General features: G+C 33.7%; 1 protein-coding gene across 2 annotated transcripts in view; it reads right to left on the bottom strand.

Moving 5' to 3' along the window:
- Positions 1 to 11,786, bottom strand: part of LOC118182269 (glycogen phosphorylase-like) — a 53,536-nt gene extending 41,750 nt beyond the window's left edge. Inside the window, exons 1-4 of one of the 2 annotated variants that reach the window (XM_035351589.2) lie at positions 11,416 to 11,786; positions 4,807 to 4,908; positions 2,747 to 2,929; positions 1,027 to 1,158 (exon numbers count right to left, since the gene is read on the bottom strand). In XM_035351589.2, coding sequence (XP_035207480.1) covers positions 1,027 to 1,158; positions 2,747 to 2,929; positions 4,807 to 4,908; positions 11,416 to 11,661 — 663 coding nt within the window. In that variant the 5' untranslated portion in view covers positions 11,662 to 11,786. The remainder of the gene's footprint in view (positions 1 to 1,026; positions 1,159 to 2,746; positions 2,930 to 4,806; positions 4,909 to 11,415) is intronic. The other variant, XM_035351592.2, reaches the window with a different exon arrangement.
- Positions 11,787 to 14,277: the final 2,491 nt, after the last annotated feature.

Here is a 14,277-nt window from a genome sequence, read left to right as displayed (position 1 = left end):
CTAATAATGCACAAAATTTATATCATTTAAAGAATAGAATTATCTAATCGTTGCCACATGTTCTATTCAAATACTATAATAAAGCTAGAATGATGTATAAAAGAAATTAAGCAAACAAAACAAAAAAGAAACAGTGTTTCACAGACGATTGAGTATTTCTCATTCAATTAATTCAGTTCTCCCTTCACGAGAAGGCAAAAATACATAAAACCTCAAAATATCTATATTGAAAATTACGAAGTAAATCTTAAAACACTTATTTCCTCGAAAAAATTCCAGAAAGGATTAAGCATGATTTAATTGGCAATAATAAATGACGGCGTTATCTTTGTTGTTGCGAAGCTAAGTTTCTCTAGATTGGCAATAAATCCACTAGTCTGCTATTTCAAATGTAAACAATCAATGGCCGCCATAAACAAAAAGGCTTAGCGGCACTTAAACAACTTTAAAATTGTTTATAATTCTAAAAATATTCCATACAGGTTTACTAAAGGCATAAAAACCTTAACCGTAAGATAAAAACAACACAATTCAATCATTTTTAAAGCAAAAAATGTAGAATTTACAAACATATAAGAGTAAAGAAACTGAGATCACTGAGCCGGGTAATAGAGTGGATATATATATAAATATATTTATATACGTTTGGTGCGGCCGATTGCAACCAAAATATGAGGTGCACATCTACATGTTATATCAGTCCTATATACAAAATTTCAACGTTCTGAGGCTACTCGTTTTTGAGTTATGCGAGATACGTACGTACGCACGTACATACGTTCGTACAGACGCAACGAAAAGTTCTCTTCAGAATTAATTTTAAAGCAGTTTTATAATTTTTTTGGAGGAAACGAGTCTTTTATTCTGTCCTTAAGTACAGATATCACGCAAAATCATCGTTAAATTGCATTCGATAGCGGTCAAAATGGATATTTTCGTTGAAATATGCTGCCTGAAACTTTTCGCGATTACAATACTTCTTTTTTACTTCGTACAAGGAAGTAAAAAGCATATAAAATGTGTTACCTGAGTGTCTACCCATTTAGAGCCTTTGTTCGTTTTTTCAACTCTACCATAGAAATTCACCGGCAGCATATACTCTGGTCTGGCCTTCTCCCAAGGGTTACCAAATCTGAGCCAGTCATCAGGTTCTTCAATCTGTTGGAAGAGACAAAGCAAAATGAATATTTAAATAATAAAAAAATTCATAATCATTTTAATATATTTTATAATGAAATAAATTTTAAAAAATGAGCAAGCATATAACGAACATTCATATTTTGTAAACGAAATTTGACTGATAGTTGCAGAAGTATCAGAATAGAGGATTACTCATTAAATTCCAAAAGACTGGATTTTCAACATTTTACTGTAAGAGTTAATGCATGGAAAGAACCGTGAACTCACCAAGGTTTTCTCGCATATATGCTCTATGCTTGCTTCTTTGGTCAGATCGCACATAGCCAAGCGATAGTGGAGTTCGGTCTGTACCATTTGCAACATTCATTTGTTCATTGGTAATCACAGTAACACTGGTATATTCCCTGAGCTCTGCATGTGGTGTTCACAGTGAACGCTTATACGAAAACTTAGTCTTTAACATATTTTCATAGGAAGAAATCACATGGTATTTAGGTGGGAGATCTGGGGTGCCATGCTAAACCAAGATGTAGAGTTCTCACTTTGTAATTTCTAAGTTACTGTTGGAAGTAAAGAATCTCAAGAGCTGATAAGCGAATAATCGTTTGAGTTCGTGTAACAGGAAACAACAAGATGAAGGGTAAACTAGCCCTTTATTATTCCAACTAAAGTTTAATAAACTCCGTCTTGGAGTGTACAGTAAAGCCGACACTTGGGCTTGGCAAAAAATGAGCAAGCATATAACGAACATTCATATTTTGTAAACGAAATTTGACTGATAGTTGCAGAAGTATCAAAATAGAGGATTACTCATTAAATTCACTTAAGAGACTAAGAAGACTAAGAATAATACTAAACTTAAGAGACTAAGAATAATACTAAACTAATCTAAACTAAAGAGGTATAGCCGAAGCTATCAAGATTCTAACCGAGTTGGCCCCTTGACGCTAATTGACTGCGAAGCTATCAAGGGCCTAAAATACGGCCGAGCGTGGTTATAGCTTACGAGAGAGTAGCCTAAAAAAAGGCGGACGCGTGCAGACAGAATACCTGGTATCTCTCTCACTAAGACTGAAGAACTTCGCGGTTAAATACCGCTCTTCTTCATTATGTATTCAGACGTGATTCTAAAACTAAATTCTGGCCAGAAGTAGTAAGTTGAAGTTAAGAATCGATAGGAAAGGAAATTTAATTCAAAATTTAACTGTTAATAAAATTAACATAATCCTTACAAAGATATTAACCGAGTATGTTTAGCACTTAAATTTATATCGCGTGACTAGCAAGGCAAGCATTAAACATTCGTGTGTGTGTAAGGAAAACTTTATACTTTTTTAATGCCCAATATAATGGCTTGGCTTGAAAGGAATACACCAAAACTCTTTGCGGCTAACAAGCACAGTTACAAAAGTGAATTAATTATATTTAAGAATAATGCTTTTTAGATTATAATAATTATTATTTTAGATTATATTAATAATTATTATAATCTAAAAGGTATTTATATTAACTAAAAAGTAATTATTATAATCTAAAATATATTTCTTATGTTGTTCCTTTTTACAAATGCATAGAAAAAAGTAGAAAAAGCATTGCATTCACGAACCTGTTCACAATTTTTTATTCTCTGAGAGAATATTCCATATTCATATCGGATTCCATAACCATAGGCAGCCAGTCCCAAGGTAGCCATACTATCCAGGAAACAAGCAGCCAATCGCCCCAGACCACCATTGCCCAATCCGGCATCTTCTTCTATGTCTTCTAATTCCTCCGTATCCAGACCGAGCTAGGAATTATTCAATTATTAATTAGAGAATTGTAAGAAATGCTAACACTCATTTCTTTCGATACTAAATACATGTTGATTTACTCTTAATAATGTCTAAGTGTAGGAAGATAGCTTTGTGCTATTTTTTTAACAACTTGCTTTCAGAGGGATATCTTTTTTTTATATCTCGTATGTTAGATTTTAGAATAACGGATCTGAATGTTTTTTAGTTAGATATTGCTCATTGAGAGAAGTAACAAAGTGTCACAATTTAATTCCTTTTATTTGATAATTGGAAATTTTGTTTGAGAGGAACTAGGGACAAATTCTGCATTTATTTTACAAGCAATTCCCATAAACACCGATTTATCGAAATTTAATTATGTAGGCCATTTGTAATGCTTCCGAAGCTGAGAGTATAGAAAATATCACAGTACAAAAAAGGAGGTCGTGGTTTGTTTTTAGTCCAAATGGACAATTTGTTTTGAAGGACTATTAATTTTGTTTTGGAATTTTACGTTGAAAACTAAAAACGGCGAATCGCTTTTCAAATGTTGCCACCATATATTAGGGCCCTGTATTATATTTAAAGAAATTAAATAATGAATAATTTGCATGAATGTATGTATATGTATGTATATTTCTCACATTGTGATAAAACAACGGTACCTAGAGCCATCAAAATTATATTAATGTAATCTTGCATAGAATATAAGCATGTGGAAGCCCTAATTTGAATTTGAAATTTGTTTTATTATCGATTTCATATTTTGTAGCAATTCAACAAATTTTTGATTAACAAACTCGACGATTTCAAAACGAGCAATGGCAACACTGTACAGGAAAAACCATTTTTATCTCCAGCGTAGGAGACTCAGTATCAGAAATTCTAAAGGTATCTTCATTTTAAATTTATTTTGCGATATTGATGTTGAACTGAATTTTATTGTTTGGATACTTAGAACATAATATTAAATAAATAAATTTAACACACAAAACGTTAAAAAAAACCCCTTTGGACGTAATTTAAAACATAAATACACAACTGAAAATCGTCGAATCAAATTATCTTGAAACCCAGAATAGTGCAACGTCTGTTAACCTTTTCGGCCTAGACAATTTTAAGACGTTCGAAAAAAATTCTACAAAACATTGTTTATAGGTACTGATTGAGAACTAACCTCCCCTTGAAACATTAATAACTTCCTACTAGGGTACTACTACTTCCAGATAGTTCCACAAACAATATTATCCGCAGGATTGGTGGGAAAACCTACGCGGACAAGCTGTCAGATGAGATTTCTGGCGGTGAATAGTAAAACAGTTTCTCTACGTATAAAACAGACCCCCCACATATGAAGATGCGAAACGCCACAAGCATGGCCGAAAGGGTTAAGTCGATATATTTTTAATGAATAAATTAACGGAACTTGGCATAGAAGTCTCTAATACATTCAGTTTGAAAATTTTTATATTAAATCTCAACATGATACTGCTGTCTTTCTATACTGTGCCTTAGTTTATTAAATAAAAAAAGTATTAATAATGTTTATGTTTGAGCTGTTGTAAACCTGGAACTAAATTTTCTTAATTTTTTCTTATTCACTGAAGGTAATGTTTTAATTTAAGTCGGTCTCTAGAAATGTTCCCTTATTTAAGCAAAGTTAAAGTTGTGAATGTCTATACAATTTTAATCCAAAGTCTAACTCAGTATTTAATACAACAAATTCTTGAAAGCTCAATATAAGAGTTTTACTTATTTCAGATCATTTACGCAGTTTGTTGTACAAATATATATTGCTTTTTCCTAATACACCAAAGCAACAGGTCTTGTGTTGTGTACACGACTAGTGATAGTAATTTACATAGTATCAAAAATATCGAACAATGAATACCTGATAGAGAGCTTCGTCGCAGGTGCTTTGTATTCCCAAGTTTATCATCGTATTCGTCAACGACCTTCCAACCAAATATTCCAGTGAAAGGTAGTACACCCTCTGAAAGAGACAAAATCCTTTTGATATCCATTTTAGCACATATTATGAGACAGAAAGAATTATTTTATTAAAAATAAAATAGTTTTACTATTTTACCACTGTGCTTTTGTGGGAAAAAAAAAATTTTTTTTTTTAAAGGCAGGATACGTGAAGAACAAGTATGCTTTCTCCGAAATTTGATCTATAATGTATTTCTCCCGCTTTCCTAAAGTGCCTTCGTGGTGTAGCGGTTCTGCATGCTGGGCCGGTATTCTAGAGGTCCGCGGTTCGATTCCCGGCGAAGGCGATTGCTCATTTTTCATCTTGCCTGCTTCCAAAAAATACCTAATGTCTCTACAGTGGCGCCCGAACTAAAAGGGTGTTGGATGAGGATTCTCCACACCCAGGATTTGGCAATTGGGTTCCCTAAAAACCCCAGTCGCTCTTTAAAAAGGGAAATATAAGGTATTTCTCCCTCTTTCCTAGCGTGCCTTCGTGGTGTAGTGGTTCTGCACGCTGGGCCGGTATTCCAGAGGCCTGTGGTTCGATTCGAAGGCGTTGCTAATTTTTCATCTCTCCGGCTTTTCCAATTAACCTAATGTCTCTACAGAACCATGTATTTTCTAATTAGCTGGATATGCTAACCACTTACACAATAAGAGAAAGCATGGGGAAATCAACATTCCTTGCATTTTCCCTCATTTATAAGGCGACTGGTGGTGAAAAATATTGAAAAAATCTGTGACGGATAATAATTCCCATTATTTTTAGTTTGGGAGCTACTACAGTTTATTAGGTCTTGTTATTTTATTATTATTAGATTTTTAGAAACAGGAAGTGTGAAAAATTAACTGTACTCTTGCGGATAATCGAACCATAAATCTTCCAATTACTTTAATCAGTAAGTTTAACATAGGCACTTCAAAACATTTCTTTCCCTGAAACCATTCTTCTAAATTATGGTAATGATCGATTAGAAAAAAGAACGAACCCTATAATTTGCTAAAAATCCCTAATTCTTCTGTGCGATGATGATGGCATACGTCACGATCGTAAATGACGAGCGTCGCTACCACCTTGACGTGTTTATTTTAAAGTAGCAGATTATGGTTGGTTGTGCTAACCACTTACTCAAAAGCACAGAGCTGAGAATCCAAAAAAAAATTATTGTTTAATTTTAAATTTAAATTAATAATTTAGTTTTTATTTTACTTTTTCCTTTCATTCACCTTTACTTTGTCTTTTCAATTCATTCTTCTGGCATTTACTTTTCCAAAAGTATGCAGACTGGATTAAATTAGGAGAAAAGGCACAAGGTCGTTGAAATAAAACAATTAAAGTACCCATTGGTTACGACCTGTGTTTACATTTATTGCTTAATACTGGGATCGCACAAATACAGGCTCAATTAGTTAAATTACTTAGAAGTTAACAGATTTGTAAGGATTATGTTCATTTTTCTAACATTTACCTTTCCTATCGTTTCTTAATTTCAACTTACAACTTCTGGCCAGAACGTATTTTTAGAATCACGTTTGGCTGCAAATTTGAGGAGTAGTATTTAACCACGAAGTTCTACTGTCTTAGAGAGAACCAGGGATTCTAACTAGCACGCGTCTGCCTTTTTAGGCTACTCTTAAGCTGTTACTACGCTCGGAAATTTTTATCTTGTTCGTTTAGTTTCCTGATTTAAGTACTCGAATTCCTGAAACTTTGTAAGCAGCAATGACAATTTTTAGCGCGCAAATGTTATTTTTTAGTTGTGCTATAAGATGGCTTTTTAAGCCTGTGAAGATTTACTTAAGTTATTTAACAGTTAATTTTATTTTGAAGCAATTTTTCTATTACACTCGCTTTCAACCCGCGCTTTCTTGTCAGAATGTAAATGAAGTAGCGCGCGTGTATTCAAATGAGGTTAAAGGAAGGTTTTGGAAGGTGAATTTAGAGAGAGAGAGAGCGTGTTCTGTTTGCCTGAAGGCTACGTTGATAGCTTTGATTTACTAGTAATTAGATTTCTGTGGCGTTGAGCGCTTCTAGCCATTGGACTTGTTTACGCCGACATTTACGAGCCAGAGCCTACCTGCTCGTTAAGTAACCCGTGAAAATTAATTCTATTCTATTTTAAGTTACTTGTTACATTTTGAGTTAAGACAAAAGTGTTAGACTTTGCAAGCACGAGTTTTGGTTTGGTTTATATGATTACGGCAAAGCATGGAGGGCAATCTGTCTAAGGGGAGAGATGCCTTCGTGGAGGACTTCCTAAGGGAAACTGACTCGAATATATGTTACACGTAGGGAAAACCAAGAAAAGGCCAATACAGCCAGCCGGTTCGCGGGATTCGAACCTCGGACCGAACTACCAGTGTTCAGCGAAATTATATCTTGGCTGCTGGTGGGCCCCAACTAATAGGAAATAAATAGTTATAATATTATTTCCCTATATATTAATGCCCATTGAAACTTGTGCTATATTTAACAAAAACAACGGTTATTTACAGACTTTCTCGGGAATTTATCGTCCTTCACGATAATCCCTCACACAATTTATTGACGTCTAGTTAATTTATACTCGTTGAGGATACTAGATGTCGCTAGCCATTTTTACATTTTAAGTCTAAAATTTTCACTTACGCCTTTTAATTAAACTTTACCTCTTGTTTCTGCGATTGCAGTTTATCTAGACGTCTATTTAGTTTATAAACACGATAATTCTTCAAAATAAGAGGGGTTAAACAAATGGATACAAGATAGCAGAGCAAAAATTTTTTGTTTTTTTGCTATAGAAGTAAGATATCAGAGCAAATTTTTGCTATCTATTTGCATATTTGACTTTATATACATTTTCGGCAGTAAGAAATATCAGAAATCAGTTTGCTTCGCCGGAATAAATCAGTTTGCTTCGAGGGAATCCAAACTTTGATTCGACCAGTTTGTTCATTGGATGCCTTAACCACTTACATCACGATTGCACGCACGGGGAAATGCGATAAATCCTTACATTTTCCCACGCGTGTAGGGATAGGCAGGAGATCCAATCAGCCAAATCCAATTGCTGACAATTTATCGTCCATGATATCTGAGTTCGAGGCCAGGAAACATGAGAAATCGATTGTGTTCTTGTCGGGATTTAAAGCAAAGATCTTCTATTTTGTTATCTCGATGTGCTATCCATTAACAACACGTGAGCACGCAAGGGGGCATGCGATAATATTCGAACCCGAGCTTTTTGGTATCGCAATAAGGCATCCCTAACCACTATACCGTCTGGGCGGCACGCTAAAAGAATGAGTAAGATCTAAACACAGATATATTATAGGCACCATTAATTCTAGTCAACATTATAATCAAAGATTTGCTGCGTATCTGCATTAAGTGGTAGACAAGCACATAGTAAAAAGCTTGCTCTCATAAACCTACATGTTAAATTTGATGAAATACAGAGCGATTATTATTATTATTTACAAGCAAAAAGAGTACAACAAATATATTTTAATATTACTGGCTAAATATATAAAAACAAAACTAATTGAGAAAATAAGTTGTCTGAAACATGAAATTAAGACCTAAGTATTATATTTCTGTTTTTCACTGAAACTTTCTGATGCCCCATATTAGCAGGTATCCTTTTTAATGGTTTGATTTATTTAGCTACGGCAAAGCCCACTAAGGCTATCTGCCTAAGGGAAGGGATGTCTTCGTGGAGTACTTTCGAAGGAAAACTAGCTCGTATAGGCGTTACACATTGGGAAAACCACGGAAATGTCCATGCAGCCAGCTCGTTTGCGCGGTTCGAACTTCGGACCGAATTATCAGTGTTCAGCGACTTTTTACTGTTCGGCCGTTAATGGGCAGTTTTTTTAATGAGATAGAATGAAAGTAAATTTAGAGAAGGATATTTCCTAGTAAATTTAGAGAAGGATATTTCCATTTGTTAGACTTTCAATTTCGATTCTTAAAATGTTTTTCCCATTTGTGTGACTATTTTTATCATTTCCTTGAGAATCAGTTCGTTTATTTTCTTCAAGGAAAAGTAATTTTTACTAGAACTGTGTTTGTTGGTATGAATTCAAACATATATAATTATTCGAGTGTTATTCTGCATTTTATTCAAAGCCTTTTTCCTTAACAGAATTATAAGTGACTCACCTGTTGGCCATAGAAGAAAAACTTGAGATTAAATTTTGCTGTCGAGTTCAATAACAGGGAAACACTTGAAATTTTGCTTGATAACTGATAACTGATATTGCTAAGTAAACAATAATTATCTCAACTATTATCTATTATATTTAATATCAATTATTATCTATTATATTTGCCAGTGGAAACGGTTAATATTTACATTACACATTAGGAAAACTCAAAAACCCTTTCGTAAACCATAAGGCACGGCAATCAAAATCTGGACGCAGTAATGTTATCTTAATTGCTATTACAATAACTACCTATTTTGATTACTGTTTTATAGTAGTGTTACAGCACTAGCATAATAACAATTATTATTACGTATAATAACTTACTAATACGTATATTAACTAACTGGTAATGCTATCCGTATGTCCGTATTTAGTCACGATTTAGTACGCCCAGTTTGTATATTAAATATCTAATCTGTGTCCCTGCCATGTTTATATAAAATTAAAGTCTGCATTTTTATATTTAATATAGTTATGTAATTCTGTAATTAATAAAGCACAAAAATAATTAAATATTGCCAAATGTGTCTTACAGTTGTGCATGTTTACAAGAGACTGATTATAAAATTTGCACGTGTTCTTACAAGAACACCTGTTCTTAATTTTACGACTAAAATTTACGAGTATAAGAATTATTGACGGAAATCAGCAGATATTTCAATCCATCATGTTACTAAAATCATTAAAACGTTAAAATAAAATTGTATAGTTTGTTCAAATAACATAAATACACATTTTGAAGAATTTGAAAAAAGATGGACCAACATTCATGTAAAATTTCAACAAGAATTGAGGTAACAACATTTACGATGAATAGAAGCACAGTTTTGGATGCTATGCTCATACTTTTCACAGCTTAGTTGGTCTTGCCTTTCTTTTTGTTATTTATACTGATTTCATTGTTTATATAAACTAGGGGTTCTCAACCAGGGGGGAAATTTCACAGTTTCAACGACGAATGCGGTTCAGCATTTTTATTTACCTGTTAAGTATTCATTTTATAACTTTGTCAACGTTTTCTAAATTTTTTCTTAGTTAATTTATAAAACTCATTAAAAATAATCTAAACTTAAATTGATGTATATGTATGTTTAGAATTTTAAAAAGAAGGGGGAATGATCGTCTAGCAGTGGTGTATGGGAGAAAAAGTTGAGAGTCACTGATATAGATATTTTTACATCTTTTTACAATAAAGGTCTCACCAATGGGCGAGCTATTAAGACCGCTAAATAGTGGTAGTTCGACCTGGCTCGGATTCAATCCCAGGAGAATGCGTTGGCTGCATGTTTGGTTTTCGTGTTTTCCGATGTTAACATTAAAACGTTCCCTTCTTTCCCTTAAAAAGTTCTCCACGAAGGCATACCTCGTCTTAGGGACAAATTCAAATAACCTAAAGTAATCTTTACAGTAAAGTCAGAAACGCTAAAAAAAGTTTACCCGTTTGGGGTTGTTGAGTACGTATATAAAAAAATATATTGTCACTTCGCGCATTTTTAAGTCTGCTACTTATTCTGCAAAAATTTTGTTCGCTTTGCTATGTACTGAAACCTAAGTTTCTTTCATAATTTTCTCTCAAACCAATCGGAAACTTTTTGAAACACCAATTTATTGTATTCTTTGAAATACAACGAACTGTTTAAATTTATCGAATGAAGTAATTGTATGTTTTGATAAAAAAAAAAAAAAAAACAATTATTTTTCGTACTCCTGATGCAGCTTTCTCTTTTATCCTTCGTAGCCGAGCGGTAAAATTGCTGAACACTGGTATTGCGACTCGAAATCCCGGCAATTGGGTGCACAGAAGTTTCCGTGGTTTTTCCTGTGTATATCGTGAATAACAGCAAGTTTCTCTTGAAAAGTTATCCACGAAGGCATCCCTTCCATTTGACACCTATCCCTCGAATGCTTTATGGTATTATCTAACTAATCCGAAATTTTTTTTTTTTTTTTTTTTTTTTTTTTTTTGACATCGTGTCTACATTTTCCTTTGAAAAATATTCCTTATTTAACTATGGCAAAGCACTCGAGGGCTATCTGCTTAAGAGGAGGGATATCTTCACGGGGAATTTTCTAAGGGAAACTAGCTCGTATTCCTGTTACACATGGGAAAAACCACAAAAATGTAGCCAGTCCGGTAAAATATGGTAATTCTACATTTAACGCCCAGATACTCCAAAAAATTGGATTAGAATTTATATTGAAGGTAACAGGAAAAACCCCATCGAGATATGATCTGCTGAAATAACAGTATTTAAGTATCTTATCAGCTGTTGTATTTATGAAGTACAAATTAGATAACAAGAGTGGTAAGATATGCTGAACTAGGCCAACCTACCTTAGGGTCGGTCTCGTAATAATGCTGCTGAGTTCGAATCCATCGGCTGACAAGATTATCTTTGACCGTATGAGCGAGAGCACAGTAATAATCTCGGGGTGTAGCAACATTCCGATCCTTGACCAGAGTGTAGTGGAGGTGGCGATTGAAAGTTCTTTTAACGTTCAGGACGTTTTCGGCGAGGGCAATCTCTTTTACGGAGATCTGCCGGCGCTTCTCCTGGTCGGTGCGCGGAGGGGCAGACATATTCAGTAATAACTGGCAAAATATAAAAATGCCCACACCGCTAAGATATAACGAATTAGACAGTTGGAGCGATTATTTATAAGCTTCTCGATGTGGAGAAACGGTGTGGAGCAGATCACGATGCGGCGAGCATGCGCAGTATGATCCGCCGCTTCTATGAACCCTGCTACTGAAATTACTCCAGATTGGCGACGTTTTTCGCCAATTTGGCATTGTTCTGCTCAATTTTAGTTCCGACCAAAAGTGGAACTGTTAATTAGCATGTTTAATTTTTAATGGTTACGAATGACTCTTTGTCGTCCAAAAATCTGCCGATTCTAAACCAAATCATATTTCGAATATTGTTATTGAGAAAAGAAAAACATTCGAAAGACAAAATGCACCTTTGTATCTGGTACATTCATGCATCATAAGTAAAAGATATTGAATTAGTATAAATATTAATAAAAATGTAATAAGATATAATATTAATAACGTGATATATATACATAGAGAGAGAGAGGGAATAATGGCTAAAATCATAAATATAATCATAACATGGGATTGTAACTAGGGATTTTTATTTCGAATGAATGTATAAATTAGTTTTTCAAGGTCTTTGCCACAAAAAATTACGTCATGGTATCAAAATGCATAGCCTGTTTATTTCAGTTAACAATTTAATGTTAAAATTGAGCCCCCAAGATGCCGATTTAATTTCAAAATTGTAGTGCTACTCGTAGAACCTTTATGAATGATAACAGTAAAATATACTCAATGCAAAACATACTTAATGCAATTTCACTATGTAACATTATTAATTTCATGAATATCCGTAACAAAGAGAAAACGTAATAACTGATTATACAGTTAACGTAAAAATATAAATTGGGAAAAACCTCATATTAAACTTCAAAGTTTACATTTATCGATTTAGAAATTACGAAATACTCATGTCCAAAGCTGTAGTAAAGCTGTTTAATGTGTTGCCACGTAAAACAAAATTTATATGAAGTAACTGTTGTTATTGCTAATTACTAACGATGGAACTTTCAGCAACAGAAAAATGCAGTAAAATTGGGCTGAATTTCTTTATTTGTTTAAAATCATTCAGCAATAAATCTCACAATAATTTTATGTTCACATATAGTTTATTTAACTGTATTTTCTGAATAAGAACAAAAAATTATGTTTAAACTGGTGTTAGGATATGAACTGTAATTTACAGTTTGTCATCTTATGGGTGATCCAAGAAAGTCTCGTAATTTACTGGAGACTGCAGTATCATTTTTCACATATGGCATTCATTTGCATTAATAGAACTGTGCTGTCTATAGGAACACGTAACATTTAAAATTGGAGCCAACCAGAACTCTATACCTCTCAGTTTTCAGTGAAATCATAATTCCAGTTAGTGTTCATCTTTCTTTCTTTAGAGCTTGTAAGGATTATGTTAATTTTATTAAAAGTTAAATTTTGAGTTAAAGTTCCTTTCCTGTCGATTCTTAACTTCAACTTACTACTTCCGGCCAGAACGTAGTTTTAGAATCACGTCTAAATACATAATGAGGAAGAGCGGTATTTAACCGCGATGTTCTTCGGTCTTAGTTAGAGAGTTACCAGGTATTCTGTCTGCACGCGTCCGCCTTTCTAGGCTACTCTCTCGTAAGCTATTATTACGCTCGGCCGTACTTTAGGTCCTTGATAGTTTCGGCTATATCTCCTTTAGTTAAGATTAGTTTAGTATTATTCTTAGTCTCTTAAGTTCAAAGCCCAAGTGTCAGCTTTATTATACACTCCAAGACGGAGGTTGTTAAACTTTAGTTGGAATGATAAAGGGCTAGTTTACCCTTCTATCATATTGTTTCCTGTCACACGGGTGTCCGCCGATGACATCGCGGCAAAAACGTCGCGGAGAAGACAACGCAAGGCGAAAACTTCGTGCTACAAAACATCGTGGGAGAAAACATCGCAAAGAGAAAACATCGCAGTTCTAAAACATCGTGGTACAAAACATCGTCGTCGAAAATAAAGCGGTCCAAAAACTTCGCAGTTTAAAAACATCGTCGTCGAAAATATCGTGGTAAAAAATAAAGTATCTACAAATCATCGCATGACGATAACATCGCAGACATGCTTTTTTCAGGCTTTAATAAGTATAAATGGATAGTCCCATAATGATTTGTGAGCGCAAGATGTATAGAAGGATAATTTTTACTTTCATATTTTTTATTAAATATTAAATTTTTGCTGAGAAAATAAGAAGAAAACTTAAGCATAGAAAATTAATGCAACTTATAGCACTTAATAGAATTTTAAATCGACATAGTTATCTAACAAAGACCATTAATAAATCATTTTTTATAAAGATTTTACAGGTAATTTTTCATAAAAAGTATAATCTATTAAGTTGCATTTAATTTTCTATGCTTAAGTTTCCTTCTTATTTTTTCAGCAAAAATTTATTAGTTAATAAAAATATGTGAAAGTAAAAATTATCCGTCCTTACATCACTTGCGCTCACAAATCATTATGGGAATATCCAATTACAGTTATTAAAGCCTGAAAAAAGCATGTCTGCGATGTTATCGTCATGCGATGATTTGTAGATACTTTATTTTTTACCACGATATTTTC

Source organism: Stegodyphus dumicola, chromosome 8 (assembly GCF_044657685.1).
Source record: "Stegodyphus dumicola isolate Sdum_Otavi_A_Nest chromosome 8, ASM4465768v1".
Lineage (NCBI taxonomy): Eukaryota > Metazoa > Arthropoda > Arachnida > Araneae > Eresidae > Stegodyphus > Stegodyphus dumicola.
This window is presented reverse-complemented; position numbering and strand designations above follow the sequence as displayed.